The 23,673-nt window shown below is 40.9% G+C and overlaps 10 protein-coding genes across 11 annotated transcripts; 5 read left to right on the top strand and 5 right to left on the bottom strand.

Moving 5' to 3' along the window:
• Positions 1–177: 177 nt before the first annotated feature.
• Positions 178–1,735, top strand: DCTN2-p50 (dynactin subunit 2). The gene is made up of 3 exons (XM_018009769.2): positions 178–368; positions 448–1,366; positions 1,433–1,735. The coding sequence occupies exons 1-3, from the start codon at positions 333–335 to the stop codon at positions 1,615–1,617; spliced, it is 1,140 nt and encodes a 379-aa protein (XP_017865258.1). The 5' UTR covers positions 178–332; the 3' UTR covers positions 1,618–1,735.
• A 118-nt stretch (positions 1,736–1,853) lies between these two features.
• Sec31 (COPII coat complex component secretory 31) lies at positions 1,854–6,899 on the top strand. Of its 2 annotated transcripts, XM_018009749.2 has the most exons (12): positions 1,854–2,009; positions 2,187–2,395; positions 2,457–3,417; positions 3,476–3,719; positions 3,787–3,902; positions 4,090–4,146; positions 4,255–4,360; positions 4,420–5,804; positions 5,870–5,980; positions 6,104–6,427; positions 6,487–6,558; positions 6,631–6,899. In XM_018009749.2, the coding sequence occupies exons 2-12, from the start codon at positions 2,199–2,201 to the stop codon at positions 6,817–6,819; spliced, it is 3,762 nt and encodes a 1,253-aa protein (XP_017865238.1). In that variant the 5' UTR covers positions 1,854–2,009; positions 2,187–2,198; the 3' UTR covers positions 6,820–6,899. The 2 variants fall into 2 exon arrangements, with proteins under 2 accessions (XP_017865238.1, XP_017865240.1); XM_018009751.2 differs by lacking the exon at positions 4,090–4,146.
• ana2 (anastral spindle 2) lies at positions 6,888–8,533 on the bottom strand. The gene is made up of 2 exons (XM_018009768.2): positions 7,627–8,533; positions 6,888–7,567 (listed from the first exon to the last, which is right to left on the bottom strand). The coding sequence occupies exons 1-2, from the start codon at positions 8,390–8,392 to the stop codon at positions 7,047–7,049; spliced, it is 1,287 nt and encodes a 428-aa protein (XP_017865257.1). The 5' UTR covers positions 8,393–8,533; the 3' UTR covers positions 6,888–7,046.
• Positions 8,534–8,736: 203 nt separating this feature from the next.
• On the top strand, positions 8,737–9,190 carry LOC108615352 (uncharacterized). The gene has a single exon (XM_018009785.2). It carries the CDS (start codon positions 8,877–8,879, stop codon positions 9,099–9,101), a length of 225 nt encoding a protein of 74 aa, XP_017865274.1. The 5' UTR covers positions 8,737–8,876; the 3' UTR covers positions 9,102–9,190.
• Positions 9,098–9,821, bottom strand: MrgBP (MRG/MORF4L binding protein). Its single transcript, XM_018009781.2, has 2 exons — positions 9,422–9,821; positions 9,098–9,358 (listed from the first exon to the last, which is right to left on the bottom strand). The coding sequence occupies exons 1-2, from the start codon at positions 9,819–9,821 to the stop codon at positions 9,186–9,188; spliced, it is 573 nt and encodes a 190-aa protein (XP_017865270.1). The 3' UTR covers positions 9,098–9,185.
• A 58-nt stretch (positions 9,822–9,879) lies between these two features.
• Positions 9,880–13,286, top strand: Ggamma1 (guanine nucleotide-binding protein subunit gamma-1). The gene is made up of 2 exons (XM_018009788.2): positions 9,880–10,016; positions 10,769–13,286. The coding sequence occupies exon 2, from the start codon at positions 10,789–10,791 to the stop codon at positions 10,999–11,001; it is 213 nt and encodes a 70-aa protein (XP_017865277.1). The 5' UTR covers positions 9,880–10,016; positions 10,769–10,788; the 3' UTR covers positions 11,002–13,286.
• Positions 13,287–13,513: 227 nt separating this feature from the next.
• Positions 13,514–15,722, bottom strand: CCT8 (chaperonin containing TCP1 subunit 8). Its single transcript, XM_018009763.2, has 3 exons — positions 15,539–15,722; positions 14,352–15,382; positions 13,514–14,286 (listed from the first exon to the last, which is right to left on the bottom strand). The coding sequence occupies exons 1-3, from the start codon at positions 15,596–15,598 to the stop codon at positions 13,737–13,739; spliced, it is 1,641 nt and encodes a 546-aa protein (XP_017865252.1). The 5' UTR covers positions 15,599–15,722; the 3' UTR covers positions 13,514–13,736.
• Positions 15,723–16,121: 399 nt separating this feature from the next.
• On the top strand, positions 16,122–20,365 carry LOC108615328 (WD repeat-containing protein 43). The gene is made up of 7 exons (XM_018009758.2): positions 16,122–16,516; positions 16,577–17,103; positions 17,161–17,643; positions 17,699–17,827; positions 17,888–18,037; positions 19,888–19,985; positions 20,044–20,365. Exons 1-7 carry the CDS (start codon positions 16,208–16,210, stop codon positions 20,280–20,282), a joined length of 1,935 nt encoding a protein of 644 aa, XP_017865247.1. The 5' UTR covers positions 16,122–16,207; the 3' UTR covers positions 20,283–20,365.
• Positions 18,885–19,892, bottom strand: LOC108615346 (uncharacterized). Its single transcript, XM_018009779.2, has one exon. It carries the CDS (start codon positions 19,692–19,694, stop codon positions 18,942–18,944), a length of 753 nt encoding a protein of 250 aa, XP_017865268.1. The 5' UTR covers positions 19,695–19,892; the 3' UTR covers positions 18,885–18,941.
• On the bottom strand, positions 20,331–23,646 carry Pgi (glucose-6-phosphate isomerase). The gene is made up of 5 exons (XM_018009762.2): positions 23,156–23,646; positions 21,802–22,384; positions 21,487–21,726; positions 20,890–21,418; positions 20,331–20,822 (listed from the first exon to the last, which is right to left on the bottom strand). The coding sequence occupies exons 1-5, from the start codon at positions 23,287–23,289 to the stop codon at positions 20,632–20,634; spliced, it is 1,677 nt and encodes a 558-aa protein (XP_017865251.1). The 5' UTR covers positions 23,290–23,646; the 3' UTR covers positions 20,331–20,631.
• Positions 23,647–23,673: the final 27 nt, after the last annotated feature.

The raw sequence follows: 23,673 nt of genomic DNA, 5'->3' as shown, positions 1-23,673 counted from the left end.
TTCAAGCAAAGATCGTTACAATGCCCTTTCAAAACCTCACCTCAAAAATGGAAAAACTTAAGAAAACACTGTAAAAATTTAAAACGCGCCAAAAGTACGCAATTGAAATACCTTGAAAAAAAATTCTACTGAGCCAAACCAGTATTTTTTAAGCACAGCTGTTTTACGTCTTTCGCGATATATTTTCTTTTATTGCTGAGGCCACACTTTGTCTATGACATCAGTTTCAGCTTTGCTGTCCAATTTTGATTCGTAAAACTTTCTGCAAACTTGCGCAAAATAGCAACTAGTCAATAAACTGTCGAAGATAAGTAATCGCAGTGCCCAACATAATGGCCGATCCAAAATTTCAAAACCTGCCCGGCATTGTAAGCTACAAAGTTAATGAATTACTCATAGAAATCAGCTTTTACATACATACATATTTTATATATATATTTTCTTTAGGCTTATGACCAGCCGGATGTTTTTGAGACTCCCGACGATCCGGAGGTCGACACGTCCGACTACTATGAAGAGGAGCCAGAAAACGAGGCCATTGAGCGATTGCACATTTCGCCAAGCATTGCCCACAAACGTTTTAGCAACGCAACGCTTGAGGGAAACGTCGACTTCACGGATCGGATTGGACGTCGCTTGTGCCGGGGCTATGATGTTCGAGGCGGGGAATATGAGCTGGTGGGCCTCGGTGAAAAGGAGACGCCAGTGCAAAAGTGTCAACGCTTGCAAATTGAAATGAACGAACTACTCGATGAAGTGGCCGCTTTGCAAGTAGATAGAAAGATTGCCGACGAAGAGAAGAAATCCTATGATGCAGTCGCTACTGTGATAAGCACAGCCAAGAGAGTATTGGATACGTTGAAGCTTGAGCAAGTGCTGGGCAAAGAGCAAATGCCCAATGATAAGCAAGTGAAAGCACTTGTCGCACAAGTCGAAGAATTTAAACAATCGGGCGTGCTAACGGCTCTGCCCACACCTGGCACGGATTTGGCAGCGACAGCACGCATAGCGAATCTCGAACAGCGTCTGCATCAGCTGGAAAAGGCTGTAGGTGCACAGCCCGAGAAACTCAGTCGCCTCACAACCGTCACTAACACATCCAATGTGCTCGAGGCGGTCCGGCATTTGAGCACCAAGGCTGCTCTGCTCCAGCCGGACAAACTGGATGCGATTGAGCAACGTCTGACTACATTAACTGGCAAAATGGATGCAATCGCCGAAAAGTCCAGCGGCAGCACACAGGACGCCAAACGTGATCAGAAGGTTGCAGAGCTCTACGACCTGGCCAAACGTACCGAGCCAGTTGTTGAGATGTTGCCACATGTTATTGAAAGAATGCAAGCACTCGAAGCTTTGCATAAATATGGTAAGAAATATATGTGAATCAAATATATGAGTGCCGATTTCATAATTTATAATTACCTGTTTGCAGCTAACAACTTTGCTAAGATCATAGCGGAAATCGAGCAAAAACAAGGCACTATTACCACCAGTTTGGTCAATAATAAGGAGCTTTTACATTCTGTGCAGGAAACGTTTGCTCAAAATTTGGAAACAATCAATGCTAAAGTCGCTAAAGTTGAGCAAAGAGTTGCCGCTGTAACTAAGGCTAAATAAATAAGCTCAATATAATAAACATGTAGCACACATCTATCATTATAAAAATTATATATGATATATATTTATTTGTATCAATAAAGCAAACGCTTCAAATTTCATTAAAAATAGACAAAAAGATTGATTACTTAGGACAACGCACACACACACACACTGACGTACAGATCACCCACTCGCACTCATTAAGAATAACAATCGATTCATCGATATTTATTTGTTTGCATATCGCAAATTCGTTTGTACTTCGGTAACTGTTTTCGATAGCCGCATATCGATTGTGCCACAGCTTATAGTTCTTAAAACGGATTGGAAAAAAACTATTTATATAAAATTATAAATCATTTATACATATTGTTTTTATTTAACAATAAAAAACAAAGAAAAAGAGCTGCGTAAGTTGACAAATATTATCAGTATCAATTTACACAATGTCGCATGCTGCAGCAGTTGGCCACGCCAATGTTTTTTGAAGACGAAAAAAGTGATGACGAGGCGCGCTCCAATTGGACGTCCCATTACAATTCGCTTTAAATTTCATTAAGTTAATGTAAACGAATTTGTACTTGCAGAGCGCAACAATAATGAAAATCAAAGAGCTGCAAAAGACGGTAAACATTGCCTGGTCGCCAGCGCAGCAGCAACAAATCTTGTTAGCTGCCGGCACAGCGGCTCAGCAATTCGATTCAAATGCAAATGCCACATTAGAGATCTATTCGCCGAGCATTGGCGATGCTAGCTATGATTTGGAGCTCAAAGCTAGTGTACCCAGCGACTTCAAGTAAGCACCTATCAGGTTCTATAAATATATAGTAATTAATAAATAAAAATATCCTCCTTAGATTTCAAAAGCTGATTTGGAGTCCTCATGCAACGCATGCAAATGGATTGATTGTGGGTGGCTGTGAGGCAGGCCACATCAATGTCTACTCGGCTGCTAAGATGCTGGCCAACGAGGAGTCATTGGTGGCAAGACAGGACAAGCACACTGGCGCAGTTAGCGGCTTAGATTTTAATCCATTTCTAAACAATTTGCTGGCTTCGTGTGCTTCCGAATCGGAGATTTACATTTGGGATTTGAATAACCCAGTTACTCCACTCAATCCGGGTGCTAAAACGCAACCACTTGAGGATGTGAAGAATGTCGCTTGGAATCGGCAAGTGCAACATATCTTGGCATCAGTGTTCAGCACTCGCTGTGTCATTTGGGACTTGCGCAAGAGTCAGCAGATCATCAAGTTGTCCGATACTCAGTCGAGGGTTAGATGGCATGCCATTGAATGGCACCCGGAGGTGGCCACCCAAGTCTGGCTGGCCTCAGAAGACGATCAGGCGCCTGTGGTGCAGCTGTGGGATTTGCGTTATGCCACCGCGCCAGCAAAAACGTATCAGATCCACGACCGTGGAGTTTTGGGCATGTCCTGGTGCTTGCAGGATACTGACTTGATGGTCTCTTGTGGCAAGGATAATCGTATCTACTGCTGGAATCCCAATACTAAGATACCTGAAGGCGAAATCCTTTCAGAGGTGGCCACCACAGCCTCTTGGTATTCAGATGTGCAATTCTGTCCACGCAATCCAGCGTTGATAGCCAGCGCCAGTTTGGAAGGTGCTGTTTCTATATACTCCCTCAATGGTGGCACACACCAGCTGGTGCAGACATCGGAGAAGATTGCCGACTCTTTCCCAGGCATGGATCAATTTGCTCAGGCTCCGCTGCCCCAGCAGGCCACGCAAGTTGTCTACCATGATTTGTCGCGCGCACCCAAGTGGATGAAACGCCCATGCGGTGTAGCCTTTGGTGTGAGTATAACCAAGCATCTGCCCTATTGTATCCAACTACTTCGAGTTTCGATTACAGTTTGGTGGCAAATTAGTTAGCTTCAATAATTTATCGAAGACGGTGACGGTATCCCAGCTGACCACCGAGCCCGAGCTCGTGGAACGTGCCAATGCCTTGGAGGCGTCTCTGGCCGAGGCTGACTATGCCGAGTATTGCAGACAACGAGCAGACAAGTCTGCCGATCAACACGGCCGCTACATTTGGTACTTCATCAAAGCGAACTTTGAATTGAATCCAAAGGAAGAAATGCTCAACCTGCTAGGTAGACACGTCATTCATATCGAAATACCATAATTCTCATATGGCTCTCATTTGTACTCCCGTTTTAGGCTACAACAAGGAGGACATCGATGGCAAATTCACCAAGTACATCAAAGAGACCGAAGAGAGCAACTCGCAGTCTGACGTGGATACGCTCACAACTCGCATATCAACCCTTACACATGTGAGTTTCCGTTCTTTGTTGTCAGCTCTTATCTCTCTATGAGCATATAAACATATTATTTCTTGTCCCATATTACGTTATCAATATTTGGGCATTGCTTCAGTTCTGTTCATCTTGCGTCTTGTATATTTCACTGATAACCAAGTTTTTTTTTGTCATGCTTGCCCAACTTTCGGTGGCTTTGTAGAGCGATTCATCTGAGGTTGAATGCGATCAAAGCACCAACTCAAGCACCGATAATTCGGTAAGAAATTCGATGCGCAAGAAATTCATTAGCAAAATCTCACTCTCAATTATTGCTAATAACAATTACACTCAAATTAGTAGCTGAATTAATTTATATACAATTTAGCAAACGAACGACAATAAAACACCATTTGATGGCTCGATTGATCAGCAGACCTTGAATGATTATGGAGCTGCAGCCAGGCCGCAATTTAAGATACCCAGCGGCGATCGTAAGTGAATACACTCAATTTTATATATAGATTCATTAAATCATTTACTTTGCTGACAGATACCGACAGCTTAATTACGGAGGCCATACTCACGGGCAATGTGGAGGCAGCTGTCGAGCTCTGCCTGGAGGCACAGCGTATACCGGAGGCTTTGATCATCGCCTCGACAGCGGGCATTGAGACTCTGACACGCACGCAGACACGTTATTTGCTGCAGCAAAAGAACGAATTGTCGAATGTCATCTCGGCCTTGGTCACGCGCGATTGGCTGGACTTTGTGAATCGCTGCACCGTGGACTCTTGGAAGGAGGCACTGGTTGCTGCCCTGAAGCATAGCGAGCGCAAAGTGGTGGACATATGCGAGAGACTCGGCGATCGCTTGCTAAACGAGTCCAGCAACGGCAGCATCGAGTTGACACGCAATGCCATGCTGTGCTATATCTGTGCCGGAAGCATTGACAAGCTGGTGACTGCCTGGTATCAGCTAAAGCAACTGGAGCAACAGAATCAGAACTACAAGTTGAATACGAACGAGCTGCAGGAGTTGGCCGAAGTGGTGATGCTGCTGACCAAGTCATTGGAACAGCAGGGAATTGCTGTGGATCTAGCCGGGAGATTTGCAGGCTTCATATCGGAGTACAGTGGACTACTCGCCTCCCAGGGCGCTCTGACCGCTGCTCTGCAGTATATAACCACATTGAGCAGAGCTAATGCGGACAGCGAGGAATTGAATGAGCTGCGTGAACGCATCAGCAAAGCGGTTAGTGTTGACCAGGTGCAACCTACAGCAGCAGCAACTGCAACTCCTATGGGCTATATGCGGCAAATGGAGCCTCGTGGTTCCTTCTCAAGCCCAGCGAATTCAATGCTCTATAATCCATACAATCCAAATGCTGCTACGACAAATGGCAGCTGGCAACAGCCAGCAGCACCGCCGGCACCGGCCCCCTTCCAGCCAGCTCAACCACCCACACAGATATTCAATCCGCCACAATTGAAAGCTGAACCACTAACGCATCCGCCGCGACCACTTAGCAATGCCAGCTCCTCGAGTGGAGCTCCGCACGCCGCAGCTACACCAGCAACCGGACTTCACTCGCGATCTAAATACGTCCTGGATCCTTCGGTGGCGGCATCAAACAATCCCTATGGCATGGCCTACAACACAGTGCCAGCTCCAGCTGCTATTCCTGTCTCGCAGCCGGCCCCAGTGCCGCTGATAAATAATAGCAGCGCCTTCAACACCAATCCTCTATCTTCGGCTCAGCAATATAATCCAACTCCATTCACTGGGGCCCCTCAAAACAATTACCTACCAGGTGTTGCACCCATTGAGACAATGCCGCCTGCAGCTGCACCGCCACCACTTGTGCAGAATATACAACGTAATCCAACTCCTCCACCCGGCTGGAATGATCCACCAGCTTTGAAATCTTCCCGAGTGGTAAGTACTGCAATTTATATATTTGATATATGCGGTATATCCATGATAAACTCTTGAATTTTTAGCCCAAGCAACGACCAGCAACAGAATCTGCTGCAGCACCCATATTGCATCCACTATACGGCAGCGATCCCAATCAAAATCCGAGCAGCTATATGGATCCTAATCAATATCAGGTATTCTTTTTCCAATATTTGTACAAAATTATATGGATATCGAATGCAGGGTATCTCCTACCCGTATACATGTTTCATTTTATCAAGCTTAGCCTAAAACTAATTCTTTCATTCTTTCTTCAGCAAGGCGCTCCACCTTCTGGTACATCGTACTACAATCCTGCTGCCAATAATAATCCACAGGCTTTTCCGCCACAGCAACAGCAGCAAATGAATTTCCAACCATCGGCTGTGCCTAATCAACAACAACCACAGCAGCAACAATTCTGGCCTGGGCAGCCACAACAACAGCAATCGTTTGGCTATACCGAGCAACCTGCTCCGGTACAGGAACAGCGTCAGCCGGAGCCCGTTAAGGAGAAGCCACCACTGCCAGAGGAGTATATTTATTTGCAAACCGTTTTGGAGGAACTGAAAAACCAGTGCTTGAGCGCAACTAATGATGCGGTAAGTAGACGACAAATTGTCCCTAGACCAATTTTATTAATAAAATTATTGCTTTACAGCGCACCAAACGGAAATTTGTGGATGTGGTGAAACGCCTGGAAAATCTCTATGATTGCTTGCGCTATGAACGGGTAAGCAAACATATAAAATTTTATGTTGAGTTTTTGATCATATAAAATAATTGTTCTTTATTTTTTCAACAGCTCACATCGGGAACGGTGCAACAACTGAATCAAATTGTGCAGTTCATACAAATAGCCGATTATAATAATGCCCTTGCGGTGCACCAGCGCATCGCGTTTGGCACGGACTTTGCTCAGTGTGCGGGTTTCATGCAGGGCCTGAAAGTCTTGCTACAGTCGGCATCGGAAATGAACCTGGTTCTGCGCTAGTTGAGTGGATAAATGTTTTCATTATATGATTTAATTGTCTGTCTAAATCAAATTCACCATTATATATGTTTGTTTTCTAATTTCATTTTGTGTGTACTTCTCGGCTTTTAGTTGATGCAGTTATAATTATTATATGGTACTAAAAACTATTTCAAAACAAATTAAAAAATTATATAAAAATATACACTATATATATTATAATAAAAAAAAAACTCGGAATTTTTTTTTTACAATAGCTTCGGCTGATTGCGTATGTTATCCAAGTCCAGCATGGGCTCCTGGCTCCTGGCCTGCGGCGATGATATTAAATGCTGATGATGATCGTAGCCCATTTGTTCTTCGGGCAAAAGACGATATTTCTTGAGATATTTATAGGAAGCATTAGACATATTATTCGGACTCTGGTTGAAATTGTCAATGGCGCGCAATGGCGTTCCATTTGAGACCACCTCGTTACCAGGCTTGGGTGAAACACGCAAATCCTCCATCAATTCGTTGATTTGTCTTTGCGGCAAATACTTCAGGGCCAACTCGTTCATGACCAAAGTTTTGTCCGTGCTTGATTTGACGGGCAACGCGGGCGATTGTTTACTCTGTGGCGTATTGCAGCGATATCCGGTGGATTGGGCTATTGGAGGTGCAGTACGTGGCGACTGAAATTGTGGCAAAGCTCTAGCCGGCAGCTCCTCCTCTTCGACTATATAATCGTGAATAATGGGTGTAGTGCGCTTAACCATTGCAACATTGCCTAAGAATCGTTATATATAATAGATATCTAGTCTATGAACACCTGTATTCAAAACTTACTTTTAGCTGGACCAAGAAGCACACATTGCGAGCCAGTTTCTTTGAATGTCTTTGCGCTTGGCAGTTGCTGTTGTTGCTGCTGCTGTGCCAGGGATTCGCAGAGGCGTCTTAACTGCTGCTGCTCCTGGCGCATAGTTTCCAATAGTGTCAGTACTTCTCTAATATCACTTTTATCTATTAAGTTGCCAGACTCTGGCCTATGATCCTTGACAGCAGATACAGGTTCTGCTTCTGTTTGGGTGCTGGCACAAATTGTAAGTACATCATTTGCAGTTGCAGTTGCATTGGAGTTGGACAAGCGAGGGGTAGGAACCAGTTCATCTGAGGCATACGTTTCGCGTGGATAATGTGAGGGAGCAGTTGTTGCATATCCCCGATTTAGATTGCTAGCTTGCTCTGCATCGAAGGCGCGACTGCGCGGTAGAAAGTTATACTCATTTCCGCCAACAACCCCACTGATTGCTACGGCTGTAGCAGCGGGTGGTGTGGCTGGGCCTAATTCAGTGGACACCACTGGAGAAAAGTTGACACGAGGCAATACTTGCTTCTTCCACGAAGCGAAAGTTGCAGGACGTTGTTGCTGTACCTGAGGTTGCTGTTGCTGTTGTTGTTGTTGAAGTTGGGCTTGTTGCTGCGGCGGCGCCTGCCCGAACAATATCGAAACTTCAGGCACTGTCGGCTTAACAATCTCATCAGTGTGGCCCAAAGGTATAGGTGCACTTGGTCTGGGAGCCGCTCGTGGCAGCATATCTTCAGTTTCAAACATTTTTAATTCTTATTGAAATTGAATTCGGGCGCGACAGAAATTGCGCTGCCCAAGCGAACAGGGCTGCTATTTTCCAGGGCTGGGCACACGTAAAATTTAACGAATTATGACACCGCAGCCCTGCCAGCTGTCTCTTTAAAAAAAAGAATCGGACGATAATTTTTTTTTAACAATAATAAAAATTTTGCAGACAAAAGCAACTATCAGGCTAGTATTTCCTCCAAGTATTTCTTTAGCTGAACGACAAATACAAACATATAATCATTTAAAATTGAATTCAAGCGCGAACTATGTATGTGACTGCAATAACAACCAGAGGTGTTATTTACTAGGGCTGACAAAATGTCAAATTCGACAACAAATTAATTGTCTTACTGCTACAGCCCAGCAGCTGTGTCATAGCACTGTCATAGAAAACAAAAAATTGAGAGAAATATAAACATTCAGAAGCAAACAATTTGAATAATTAAATAATATAGCTAGTATGCCATTATTGGAGAACATCGATGCCATGCCTGTGAACACGCCACCTGCGCCAACGACAGAAACAAACGATACACCCCAGAACCCACCCGTACGTGAGATCACACAAACGGATCACTTAAATAAACGCTTGTTGAAATCGTTGCTGGACTCCATGAAAACTACTACAGAACCGGAGAAGGAGTCAACTGAAACAGAGTCCAGTAATAGTGACTTCGATGATTGAATCGTCTATATATACATTTAATTATTAAGTCAAAGTTTGGTCATTATTTAACTACAACTAATAAAATGATAACTATTTGATCTTTTAAATACGACGGCGTTTGCTGCTTTGCATGGGTGGAGGTGTGGTCGAAGGGCTAATAGATTCATTTGACATCGAACCACGAGTTCGTTTTGCAGGTCTTTTCGGCAAATCCGAGAGTTTCGCCGGCATCTTCTTTTCGGTGTCTTTCGATTGAGCCACTGGAAGCTTAGTGCCTAAAATTTGATTGATATAGAAATATACAAAACTAGAACTTACAATTGGTTTACGTGACTCACTTTTACTATTGCTATCAATAGCTGCAGCTGGGACCGTGGCCCCAGTGGAAGCCGGTGTATCTGTGTTTTCTTCGTTAGCGTTAGCTCCAATCGTCTTTTTATTTACGAATGTGGCGTAATCCTGTTCCGGCAAACAAAACTCACGCTCTTCGTTGGGAAATGGCAAGCCTTCAAGATCATCTAGTTCTTTTAGTTTATACATTGTACTTAAATGTCTCCAGATTATGTCGCTGGGCATTTCACGGTTAAGCGATTTTGAGAGGCGTTCCGCTATGCAAGACATGTAGAAATGTTTGTTTATACCCACAGGTCGCAGACCTTCCATTGCGTGGAAGAGCTGCAACTCCTCTTCAGCGGACCATTCGTCCTTCGCCATCATCATTGCACTAAATTCGGGCATCCAGGGATGGATGCACGTGCGTACCCGCACTCACATGTAGTATACCGATATTTTCATAACACGCAATCGATATCGTATAGCGCCTACACGCAGCCAACTTCATGTTTCATTGGTTTGGGTGTGTATCTTTTTGTTCGAGTCAAACGAACTTGGACCTATTTTTCGGAAACTGAAAAAAAGTTTGACATAAAGCTGGTAAATGTTGCAGATATTACGTTATTAAATTGTAGTTGTGCTTGTGTGTGTTCTATTAACTAAAACTGTTAGTTTTAAGCAAAGATAGACGTGTATATGTAGTCATATGTATGCATGTATGTGTGCCTATTTTTGCATATCAGAAATAAAATCAATCGAAAGATTGAGAAAAAAAAATCAAAATATACTATATTTGGATGTGAAGCCCTATAAATGCAATCAACTAGAAATCGCGCGTGGTGTTATGATTAAAATGAAATCATATATAACCAATAAATTTATATTATTGTATTTACATACATATTATTGTATTTACATACATGCATACATACGTACATACGTATGCACTTGAATGTGAACGTAAACTTGGAACTAAAGAACCTATTTAACGAGCAACTACAACTTTTTTAAAGCTACCTAACACAATTCTCTCTAGACCTAATACTTCTTTTCAAGCTGTCCAACTTCCTGTGTATATGTACTCAATGTCGTACCCACTGTCCGTGCCAAATGTGAAAATTCAAAAACATATTTTAAAACAATATATTTTTTGGCATTTGCTCTGTTTTTTCTTACTACATTTACAGCGCGACCCCTCCATTCATCCAAAAACAAGAAAAAATATATAAATAAAATAAAAGCAATCAAGACAATTTCAAAAACCTCACAAGCAGCCAAATAAGCACACAATCACCAACTACACTTACTGTATTGTATTTGCATATCGTATCTGAGAACATTTTCAACCATAGGCCTATCCGAGACAGCCGTGATGGACGTAATGTCATCTTCCCTACAACAGCAGCGCATTGTCGTTGAACAGCTACGCCGGGAAGCTGCGATCGATAGGCAGTCCGTGTCGGTATCGTGCGATAAAATGAAGAAGTATATATCGGAGCACGAGCAGGAGGATTATCTGTTGACTGGCTTCACCAGTCAAAAGGTAAACCCATTCCGTGAGAAGTCGTCGTGCACTGCTCTTTAAGCAGGTTTTTATGGATGGATCGATGGATGATATATGTATTTCGTTTTTAAGTTCTTTATAAAACACAAGCACCCAAATTAAATCAGATAAATAAACTTGAACAATAACAAAAGTCGACACCACCAGCTAAACATGAATATCTATAGAAAACACCAGCAACAACAAATTACAAATACATATTACAAAAGCAATATTATAGCAAAACAAAAAATTAAAGGGGTCTATTAAATACCTATAAAAAGTAACAGAACAAACAACATAGCAGCAACTGAAATTTTAAATTCTTCAAGTATATAAACCTTGGAATTTATTCGGAAAATATCAGCAAAACCTTCTTTACCTATATATATATATATATAAATATATATAGTGACGCATCCAGTGTACACGAATATCCCAACTTGAAGGACAATTAAAGTGCGGACTATATAGCAACAACTACCTATGAAATCTATATCTAAATAATATATATAACAACTTCAAATATATTTATTAAAACATAGTACAACACACAAATAAATGAATCACAAACCAAAAATTCGCAACACATTTTTTTCGCCCACTTATTTAAAAACTAATCTGTTCACGTTGTTAAGCATACTCGAATTATGTAGTATGCTATAATCAAGAAAATTAATATTATAATTAGCCTTTACAAGTCCCAGCTAAGCGGATTCAACAAACTATATATGATTACTTTAAAAGCTTTAAAATCAGGCAAGCAACCTAGATCAGCTTTAGTGAGTTTAATTATCCAACGTTTTTCTTAGCAAAAAACAAAATATTACAGCAAAAAATCGTTGCAGTATTGCAATATATAAATGCAAAAATATATATACTAATATATATCTAAAATGTAGTCTTTCGTCTTTTTGATTATTAACAGGCAATTCATGCCAATATTTTATAATGCAATAATGAACGATAATTTATATAAATTTAAAATTTTAATCTCTATGAAACTCGCAAGTGAAGTCGAAAATTGTTTCTTCAATATTCAATTTTTCTAGATCAAATTTTAAGTATGTGTGATTCTATTATAAAATTGAGCCAAAAAGTAAGAAATTCACTCAAATTACTTGCATACAGTATTTGTTTTCAGTAATAACTTTGTTGACTTTGCAAACACGTCTGTTATCGAATAAAACTATCAATTGATTTGTCCGTGGTTGAGCCTATATTTTTGTAAAGGATTAACAAACCGAAACGTAATTGGCATGAATGGCAAAGTATATATATATATTAAGCTGAGTTATTTTTCTACACTCTGAAATGGTAATGGGCATATTTGTAGGGTATTGGAATGTGACAAAACGGTTCTTCCTCATAGAAGGGAAACATTCAAATTTCCATATTCACCAAATGACATTTCACCATTGGAGCAGCATTGAAAGTTCCATACTCCTCACCTCACTCACCACAGTAAATGAAGTGAATATAAGCGCTGCATTGAAACTTGCATATTCACCAAATACCATTTAAAATCAAATAAATAAATAAAATTTAATATTAAGATAATACGGATATGCTTTGTCGACAAAGATATTACAAATTAATAATTTATCGGTTCTTCCATTATGGTATTTAAGTAAAATATTTAAAAATGGGATCACACATTTTTCAAAAGGAAAGAGAAATCATTCTCGATCGCTTCAAATAGATTTTGAACTCTGTTCTGCTGTCGTGAGCATTCAGCAGAAAATTGTTCAAAATTGAATTTAAATTCCCCACTCGAAGAGCGGAAGGTTTTCCAAACTTTTAATACCAAAACTGCAGTTGGGTTAAAAGAAAATTTTCAAAAATATAAAATAATAATGAAAGAACAATTTTCGGTTCATTGATTGTTTCATATGAATATCGCATTTCTAATGCCTTAATTTAATTTGTTCATGAATAAAAAAGAATTCAAGTTTGCTGGGAAACAAAGCAAAAAATATCCAATGGAGCACGGATAGTTTTTGTTTTGTTTTCCACTTTACAAACATTGAATCTTAAAAGTAATATTTACAACTGTTAAAAAGAAAAACAAGTCAAAGTTACAAGAAACTTATTGAATATATATTATAGCACGAATACCCTAGAAAAATGAGATAACACTTTAAAAACTTTATTAACTTCAAACTTTGAAAACAACAACGATATCGTATTTTATTCGAACCAAAACAAATATTCAATTGTATCTGATATAAGTATGCAATGTACTCCAAAAAAATCAACAAATAATCGTTTGCTTGAATTCCAAAAATAAAAAGCTTAGATGAGTTATCTAGCGGAGACAAAAAAGATTCAAACTGTCTTTGATTTCAGTGTTACCAAAACGAAAACCTTTAAAAATATCTATAAACAAATATAGAAAGCTTTTATTTTGCTTAAAATTTTTAAGTAGAATATAAAAACTTTATATGAATTTAGATTTATCAGTTTATCCAAATGTATGTATATATTTGAACCCTCAGGTCACTTTGAATATATATACATATATATTTTGTTTTTTGTATATAAGACAAATAGATTTTTTCAGTTTTTAAGTTTTAGTTTATTAATACAAAGAAGCTGTGTGAGTGTGTTGCATTTTGTTGTATGTGTGTGTGTGTTTTGTTAATGAAATTTATAATTTCCAATGTGTGCCTACAAAAATACATGTAAGAGCATTTGTTGTTTGCCACTAAAATAATGAAGTTATAGATTTTAGCGAAACTTAAAATTTTTGTAAGGTTTTCAATTTGGATGATGATTTAGCTCTCATCATCGCTGCCAGCGGCCTGCCTTGGTTTTGGTCCACCGGCCCGCTTGGCCATGATGATCTGATCCACTTTCAAAATGGTTGTAGCAGCGCCCACGGCATACTTGAGACCCCAGAATTTGGCTTGATACAGATCGAAGAGTTTCGCTTCGACAGCATCGATGGTGGTAGCTTTTTCAGCTTCGATGTCGAAGCCAATGTTCTTGCCATTCTCGGAATTGTGTGCCAGGTAGAGTTGATTCACAATATCTGTGCCATTGGAGCCGGAGTTTTCGGCCAGAGCTTTGGGGAAGACTTCCAAGGCGTTGGCAAACTTGCGCACTGCATATTGATCAAGCCCGGGCAAAGTGTCCGCATAAGCAGCTAACTGTGTGGCCAGTTCGATTTCAATAGCGCCCGCACCTGGCAGATAGCGTCCATCACGTGTCAGACATTTGAAATTGTTGATGCCATCATCCATGGCGCGCTCAATATCATCCATGAAGTTATCTGTAGCACCACGAATGACAATGGTAGAAACGCGTGAATCCTTGCCTTCATTTCTAGAAAATATTAAATATACTTTTTACTTATTTTTAATTTCACAATGGGCATATGCGATGGTTACCTGAATGCCACAATTGTGGTATCGCCCAGCTCCTCGACGCAAACCTTATCACAATAGCCCAACTCTTCCTGGCTAGGAGTTGTAATCCTTGGCAGCACTGTGGCATTCACGGTACGACTCAAGCGACGTAGATCGAATTTGGAATTCAAGCGAACGGCCATCAACCCATATTTGTTTAGGAAATGCAAAGCCATATCTCCAACCTTACCACCGGAAACGACAACCTTAACACCTGTATCGGCAATGGCCTTGATTTGGTTCTCCAGCAAACTTTCCTCGCCGGATGAGAAGTTCAATAGCTCATCGGCTGATTTGATCAGCACTGTGCCCTTTGTCTCCGTTTGAATGATATCGACTGGACAGGAGAAAATTACAATTTTCGCCTTTTCGGCAGAGGTGACATCACCCTCAACGAAGCGCTTGAAGACCATGCCGCGTACAACCTCTGATGCACCCAATCCACTGCCCAAAATCTTACAGATGCGTATGTTGTCTACATTGAAGGTGCCCTCATCGGGCAATATTGAGACGCACGCCTTGCTAACCAAATCAGTAAGGAAATCCTCCTGGCCGTACTGCTTCGACATAATGGCCGAGCGAATGACCTCCTTAACTTTGTCAACATTGCGATAGTCTTCAATTTTGTGACAGACTAGAGTTGGCAGTATCTCTAAGGACTTATTCAATGCCTTCTCATAGCCGTCGGCTATTTCGGCTGTAGTTATGCCCAATCGGAGCAACTCCTCCGCCGACTCGAGCAGCGCACCAGCCAGCACAACAACAAAGTTCGTGCCATCACCCACCTCGGCGTCTTGCATTTGACTGGCCATTACAATCAGCTTGGCAGCTGGATGCTCAACATCCAGCTCCCGAATAATGGTGCCCGCATCGCTGGTCACGAACTGTTTCTCGATGTGATTGATGATCATTTTGTTCATGCCATTTGGGCCGTAGGCGGAACGCATTGTCTGTGAGAACTCCTTGCAGGCAGAGATGTTGCGATAGACTGCCTCCTCCAGACCACTGTACATCTAGAAAAATTGCATACATAATGGAATTAATGCCTTGTAAATGAACATCTGCGATGACTAATCACGCGCTTCGAAAAAACACACCGACGGTTCTTATTATCCCAATTTCAATGAAATCAAATCTAATTTCTTAATTTTCATATGTATTTCACTTACCCGGGCGCCATCCTTTAACATTTGCGCCACTCCGGGTGCTTTTGGTACAGATAAAGCCATTTTTATTCACAGATATTTAACAAAACGCGAAAAGCAGCTAAAGCAAGTCAATCAGTCGGTAGTGCGCTTAACCTCAAAGTCTACTCAACGAAGTTTCTCGATTGCACACTGGTTCTTAACAAAAAAAATACTGATTTCGTGCATTCGATAATACTGAAAATGTATTTCTGTGCGTTAATCGATAAGACAGATTTAATATCAAATAATATTAAAGATCTTAAATGACATATAACTGACATAAAGACTTGTTTAATTTTTGTTTTAAATAAAATTAAATTTAACAGTTGTTTTCAATTCCAATGTAACCGTAATCTACAATCTCATATGATAGTAGATGTTCTTGTATCGCATAAAATTCACTTACTCCTTATTATAAATGATGTTTGCTCTTAATTCACATTATTTGTTAAATTATAGAATATAAATAATTTATTAGAATTTGAATATTCTTATCAAAAAATAACGCATGCCATTGCGCTTTTGTATTTATTAAGTATTTTTCTGGGGGAAATATACATACTAAAAAAATTATCAACACACTTGGTCGTTTTTAATGTTTTGTTACCGAACACTGGATCTGGTGTTTTCTGTTCCAAACGATTTGAAGCGATGTCGCTGGTCAAGAAGCACGTGTTGGGATTCTCATCAAATGGTGGGAAACTGTTTGCAGTAATTGATGAACAGGGCACCCTACGAATATGGGACACCGAGTCGAATACATTAAAGCAGGAATACACACCGAACTTACAATTAACCGGTCATTGCACGGCGCTGGCATGGTTATCAATAAATGCACAGCGTACAAAGAAGTCTCGGAAATCTCTGCAACTTAATGATTCCACAACTATCGGTAAACATTACATAGCACTCGGCACATCTAAGGGAACAGTTGTGCTCTTTTCGGTGACAGAGGGAAAGGTATGTGGAATACTCTTAATTTTAATGAGTTTTAACTAATTACTTTAAATTTCCTTGTAGATCGACCGAGTTTTGAAAGGCGATAAACACGATGGTGCAGTCACATCCATTGCCTACGACAATGATGGACATCTTTATACTGTGGGCTCAGACGGTCGCGCAATAGTGTGGTCCGCAGCCGAGGAACGCTCTATTCGGCAGTGGCCGGTTGGACCCGAGAAGCCGTTAAATGTTGCAATTCTGCCAAAAAGTCGAACTCTGGCCGTTGCATCGCGGCAGCTGAAGGTTTATGATGTAGACAAGAAGGAGTTGGTGGAAACATTCACCGGACATTCTGGCGAAATTAATGCAATCAACAGCTTTGAATTCAACGACAATGAATACGTAATAACAACGGCCAGAATGGAGCGTGTCATTTCCTTCTGGAAAATTGATAGGAAAGGCAGAAACAAAGCTTCGGTATGCACGCTCCTAATGGAGGATGTGGCACACAGTTTGGCGTGCGAAGTGCGCGATAATGGACAATTGCGCATAGCGAGTGTGACACGCAATGGCAACATTCACATCTACTTGCTCAACGCGGAAAGGTGAGCTATCCCCACATATAATGTGTTTGTCTTATATTTACGCCTCGTTTCTTGTAGCATCTCTGCTGAGAAATATGTTAAGCCAAAGGTCTCGCTGCAAATTGCTTCGGATGGCGCTGAGACAGTGGAGCCGATTCATGCTATCGCCGCTCATTTTGTCGAAGATGCTCAACGCTCAGAAGAGATACTCTTCGGCTATGGCAGCCGACGCCTGCTGCAGTTCGAACGTTACACTCCAAACTATGCTGAGAAACTGAATGTTATCGTTCGCACCGAGCCGAAAAAGTTGTATGCCAAGAACAAGCGGAGTGAGCAGGGCACACCAGCTGCTCTGAAGGCTCAAGTACCAATTGTGAGCCACAAAGAGGTGGAGTACAATAGCGCTTTGCCCTTGTCGAATAAGAAGTTACGGAACGATGTGCCCATGGAGGCACGGTTGCAGAATTTGTCGCTCCAGGCCATGAAGTTGCCGGACGGCAAACTGCAAAGTCAGAGCAAGACGCAACTGTTAATGCAGGCTCTGCACAGCCAGGATCAAGAGTACGTTAGCGAGCTTTAATTTAATATATGACACCAATATTCCTTTTCCTTGTAGGATGTTGCGAACCGTATTGGCCTCAGACGATGAGAAAACAGTGCAACTAACAATTGATCGCTTACCCCTGGAGTATATAGGCCCGCTAATCAACGAGCTGTCCAAATTGTTACAAGGCAAAGCGGCGAGGTGAGTAATGCAAGTTTAATTTTATCATTAACTAATACATATGTAAATATTTGATTCTAGTGTAAAATGTGCTCTACGCTGGCTACAAACCTTGGCGACAACACATACAAGTATCATGATGTCCGAGGATAAAGAGGAACTGCGCGATAAGCTGGGCATTTGCCTCGGCATTGCGGAGCAACGTCTACTTTGCATTACGGAAGCCATGCAGTAAGTCTTACAAGTGAATCCCATTATCTCAATATATCGATGCTATAGACACCATCTGTGCATACGTTCTAGTCCTTAAGAGAACCATAGAAGAGAAAAAGTGCTGTCTCTGCCATCTAATAATTATAAATACTAATGTACATAAGCTATTTAGCATATCAGCATTTAGCAGCGAATAATCCGATATATGCATGGTTGATTGCCTATATATCAGTCCGTATGTCTGTATGTATATCTGCCTCTCTGTCTGGCAGTCTAAGAAGAGCAAGGGACGAATAAGAGAATAAGAGATCATTAGAGTTGTCTGTATGTATGCAGGAGTATTCATTTGGTACTTATATTTGAGTAAAACGAAGCTAGAATGATTGCAGTAGCAGAGCGTGTTCCCATTGGTCGGTTAAAGAGCGACTGAGACGAGCCCTACCTGACGTCGGGCTCAACATTTGAGCGCATTAGTGTCTGAGTGAAAGTCGCCCTATATAAAGGGCAACAGCTGCATCATTTCTTCAGTCGCCCAAGCCTGCCTAGTGGGGTCAGTCGTGCAGTGCAGTAAAGTGAAGTGAAGTGTGTGATCGTTCAGCTAAGCATTAAAGACTTCGAGGAACTACTTGGAGGAAAGTCTTAGAAGAAATACTTGGAGAAAAAATTTAGAAAAATTCTAAAAAGTACTTGGAGGAAAAACTTAGCAGAAATTCTTATCGAAACAACTCAGAAGAAATATTTAGAGGAACGACCTAGAAGAAATACTTATTTCGGAACTCAACAGCTGGCAACACTGATACCACCTTAGCTACGAAATGTCTGTAAATGTTCCCAACTCCCTTTCAATCCCAACTCAGTTACAATAACTTAATTTTTTGAGAAAAGTGCTTCTCGTTTAATGGAAATATACGTATGTGTATATTCAACATTCTTTCTTGTCAGCAATATTATTCTTTGGCTTGTCGGTGGTACCATGACGACACTCACAGATCTCCGCATAGAAACTTAACTTGTTATGCAAGATGGTGTCAATGTAAAATCTTTGAAATGTATTCGCTGGAATCGCCCGGTCACCCACAGCATAATATAGCGTGCGAAATCCTTCGAAACGATATGTTATCATCACTGGATAATAACTCTGCATGATACTCGACACAGTAATGATGAATCGAATCTTGGCCACGGCCAAGGGATTGGGACAGCGTTGCGTGGGCCGCGAGAAGTGAGCATCGACAAAGTAAATGGAACCCTTCAGAGGCACATGGTGATGTCGATTATTTGTGAGGACCACACATTTCGTATTTGGCGACAAATGCCATTTGGCGATAAAGTCCCGAATAACAGCCAACACATTGTTATACTCAAATTCACCGATCTTCAGCCACTGCTGCACGAAATCACTTGACGCCTCGCTTAAATTCATTGAGGGTGTATTCGGTCCCTGCATGTCGGAGTAATTGTAAAATGTCACCGGGTACTTGTAGCAAAAGAGCCCACGCGGATCAGATTGGATTATTTTAATAGCTGCACAGATGGTTGCATCAATCATATCGTAGACGACTTGAATATCTGCATGATCGCCCAGCGGCATCTTGCACTGGGCAACGGACTCAATCAGCTCATCCGCTCCGGGAACCCTACTACTACGTGCCGAATCCGTGGTACCTGACGACATATTGCCAGTTGGTTTTGTAATTTTACTAAAGTTAATACAAATTTTCTAGAATAAGAATGGCGAGAATGGCAATAGATAATTTTGTGGTATTCGCTAACTACAGAGCTTTCGAAATATAATATTTATGTTCCTTAACAATAGTTTATTGTGATTTTCAATTGCTTAAAATTGTATAAATTTTGTTGTATTTTAGAGTTTCTGGTCGAGTCAACTTGATTATAAGTCAAATGAAACGGAATGCGAACAACGATTTGAATTCTCAAAATGCTTTAATCATAGATGAGGATCCAGGTATATTATTTTTTAATATTTATGTGAATTCGGTTAATAATAAATATTAATTCTCTAGAAAATGTCCCGCAAACAGGCGAAAAGAATTGGAGTGATTTGGAGGAGGAGGAGGAGGACCCCAATCAAAACAACTCATTAGATGATGAACTAATGGAGGCCGATGATGATTTGGCGGCCGATGATGATTTGGCGGCCGATGAGGAAGATCTTATAGAGACACAGAATTCTTCAGAAGGCGATGATAATGAAGAAGAGGACTCAGACACAGACGCAGACACAGATGCGTCTGCGGGCTAAATATCTAGTTCCGTTTCTCCTGCCCAGAAATAAATAAAATACAAAAGCTTTTGTTTCAAATACATTTTATGCTTTAAATTTCATGCACTTTTCTTTCTTTTTGTTTTTTTAAACTGTTTTACATGTAATTTAACTACATTCAACAACAACATATATACCTGTGTAATATAGTGTAACTACCGATAGTGAGATAATTCGCCAATTTGCAAACAAAATGCGTTATGTTTATAATTCCAATATGCATGCAAATATAGTATAGTTTGAATTTTGTGCCAAAGAACAGAATTTCGCATAGCGTGTATATAAATAAGTAAAAGACGTAACTGTCAAATTTAGGTATGCGCGCGATCTACTTCCAGTTGGCTTTGATGAAATTGATTAAGCCATTTGTGGAGCTATCATGGCTGGAGACCTCTTCGCAGTTATCCAGCTCTGGCTCAATGGCCTTGGCCAGCTGCTTGCCCAACTCGACGCCCCATTGATCGAACGAGTTGATGTCCCAAATGATGCCCTGCACAAAGATCTTGTGCTCATAGAGTGCTGCAAAGTAAATTAGGTAAACGTTATTCTAAAGATCAATTAGATTATTTATTTATAGTCAACTTACCAATCAATGCACCTAAAGTGAAGGGTGAGACTTTCTTGACCACAATCGAGTTGGTCGGGCGGTTGCCAACGAAGACCTTATGGGGCAACAAGTTTTCCAGCTCGTTGCCGCACAGGCCCGCCTTGGAGAGCTCATTCTTGGCCTCATCGGCGGTCTTGCCCATCATAAGCGCCTCCGTTTGAGCTAGGAAATTCGAGAGCAATATCTTGTGATGTTTACCACCGGCAATGGGATTGTGCGTCTGTGCTGGTGCGATGAAATCGCACGGAATCAAGCGTGTGCCCTGATGTATGAGCTGATAGAAGGCATGTTGGCCATTTGTGCCTGGCTCGCCCCAAACTATTGGACCCGTATTATAGCTAACTTTCTTGCCCGATTTGCTGACAAATTTGCCATTGCTCTCCATATCGCCCTGTTGGAAATATGCGGCAAATCGATGCATATACTGATCGTATGGCAGCAGAGCGTGCGTCTCGGCATTATAAAAATTGGAATACCAAATGCCAAGCAGAGCCAGAATAACGGGTGCCTACGAAATGTGAAAATTCCACTATGTTAATTTATATTTAATTACATGTAAAGATTTTCAACGCTTACATTTTTCGCCAGTGGTGCAGTGCGGAAATGAGTATCCATATAGTATGCACCCTCGAGCAGCTGTTCAAAGTTCTCAAAGCCAATGGACAAGCAAATGGATAAGCCAATGGCAGACCAGAGAGAGTATCGTCCGCCCACCCAATCCCAGAAGCCGAACATGTTGGCGCTGTCGATACCGAACGCGGTTACCTTTTCCTTGTTTGTAGATAGGGCAACAAAATGTTTGGCTACCGAATCCTCCTATGAAACGAATTGCATTAATTAATCATTTACATTAATAATGTAAATTATCTCTCATAGAATTAGTAAACTCACATCCTTGGCATGCTCCAGCAACCAAGTCTTGGCCGAAGTGGCATTTGTGATCGTCTCTTGTGTGGTAAAGGTCTTGGACGCAATGATGAACAGCGTTGTCTCATAGTTGACCTTTTTCAGTACCTCCGCCATGTGGGTGCCATCGATGTTCGATACGAAATGCGAGTGCAAGCCCTTGCCATAGGGCTTCAGCGCCTCGGTGACCATGAGTGGACCCAAATCGGAGCCACCGATGCCAATGTTGACCACATCGGTGATTTGTTTGCCGGTGCAGCCTCGCCAAACGCCAGAGATGACCTTGTTGGTGAACTCTTTCATATGCGCCAACTCAGCGCGTACATCGGGCATCACATCCTTGCCATCAAGGAGTACAGATTCCCCGCCGCGATTACGCAAGGCCGTATGCAAAACAGCACGATTTTCGGTTATATTGATGTGCTGTCCACCGAACATGGCATCCCGTGCCGTCTCAACGCGTCGCACCTTAGCCAACTCCAGCAGCAGAGGCCATACTTCCTCATTCACGCGATTCTTTGAATAATCCAACAGAATTTCACCATCGTTGGGCGTTGACAATCGCAAACTAAATTAATCAAAAACAAATAAAATAAAATTGATTCTTAATTGATGGAAAGTAATTTGTTTGACCTTAACCAAGTTTAAATTGATATTGGGATATGGCAATGAAAAAAGCGAAAGTTGAATTGCAAATACACTTGCAAATATTGAAGTAATATTAAATGTAATATTCGACGATTATTATGAAATACTTCATAAAACATACGGTTTTTTCTTATTTTTAAAATTAGTAATTATGGTTTGGGAAACACATTGTTTAGAAACTGAATAGTAACTATTCGCAATACTGAGCCCTTCAGGTATATCAATTAACAATAAATAAATACATTGACATACAAAAATAAATATTCACATGTATGTATATACTATATGCAATTTTCGGTATACCTATGTACATATATGTAACAAATTTGATGACGATATCATAATACTCCTGCAAGGGTATAAAAGTCATTGCTGTGACCTTAAGCAAGGACAAAGATAATCTGATAACTTGACGTAGAGTTATTATATATTAGATTATCAAAAACGTTACGGCATTATCGCTTATCAATTCTTAATATCGAATAATTATCCAACACTTTTTCCCAAAACCAAAAGCTCAGCGATTTGACCGCCTAATTAATACATTCAAATAAATGTGTGTATAACATATACAGATATACGCATACACGCATAGAAAATTTGAAATCTAGCTGTATCGGCATTCATTAATGTGTGTGTGCGTGTGTGTGTGTGTGTTTGTGTGCGACTATAGATAACCGTAAGAACTCACCTGTATTTGGAGAAGCGTTTAGGATCGTTGATAAACAGGTCCTTAATGATGAGCTCTTTGTTATGGAGGTCATAGTATTCCTGGAGTTTCTTGAAAATCGGCTCTTGATTAAGCGGGGGCAGTGTACCAGCCATTTTCCTTTCGAAGGTTTTGTTAACACAAGTTGACACAAACAAAGACAAAATTCAACTGCACAAGCAAGAGATGACACTTTACTTAAATGTGATTATAACTGAGTCGAGTTCACTACTGCACAGCTTCTTTGATAATCGGTATTGGGCAGCACGGCCCACAGCGTAGCTCCACAAAAGCGCCGTTTTTATACTAATTGCCGATATGGTACCGCAATGGTAGTCCTTTTCACCCACCCGCCAGCTGCTGGAAATTTGTGCAACTTCAATGTCAAATGAAAAACAAGTTGCGGTGTTGCCACACTGTCAATATATATACGGTGCCAAAGTAAAAGAGCCAATTGTATTTGTGAAACTGTTCAAATTTGAATTTTACTGAATTCAATA

This window comes from Drosophila arizonae, chromosome 5 (assembly GCF_054131065.1).
Source record: "Drosophila arizonae isolate 15081-1271.41 chromosome 5, UAZ_ARI_1.0, whole genome shotgun sequence".
Lineage (NCBI taxonomy): Eukaryota > Metazoa > Arthropoda > Insecta > Diptera > Drosophilidae > Drosophila > Drosophila arizonae.
This window is presented reverse-complemented; position numbering and strand designations above follow the sequence as displayed.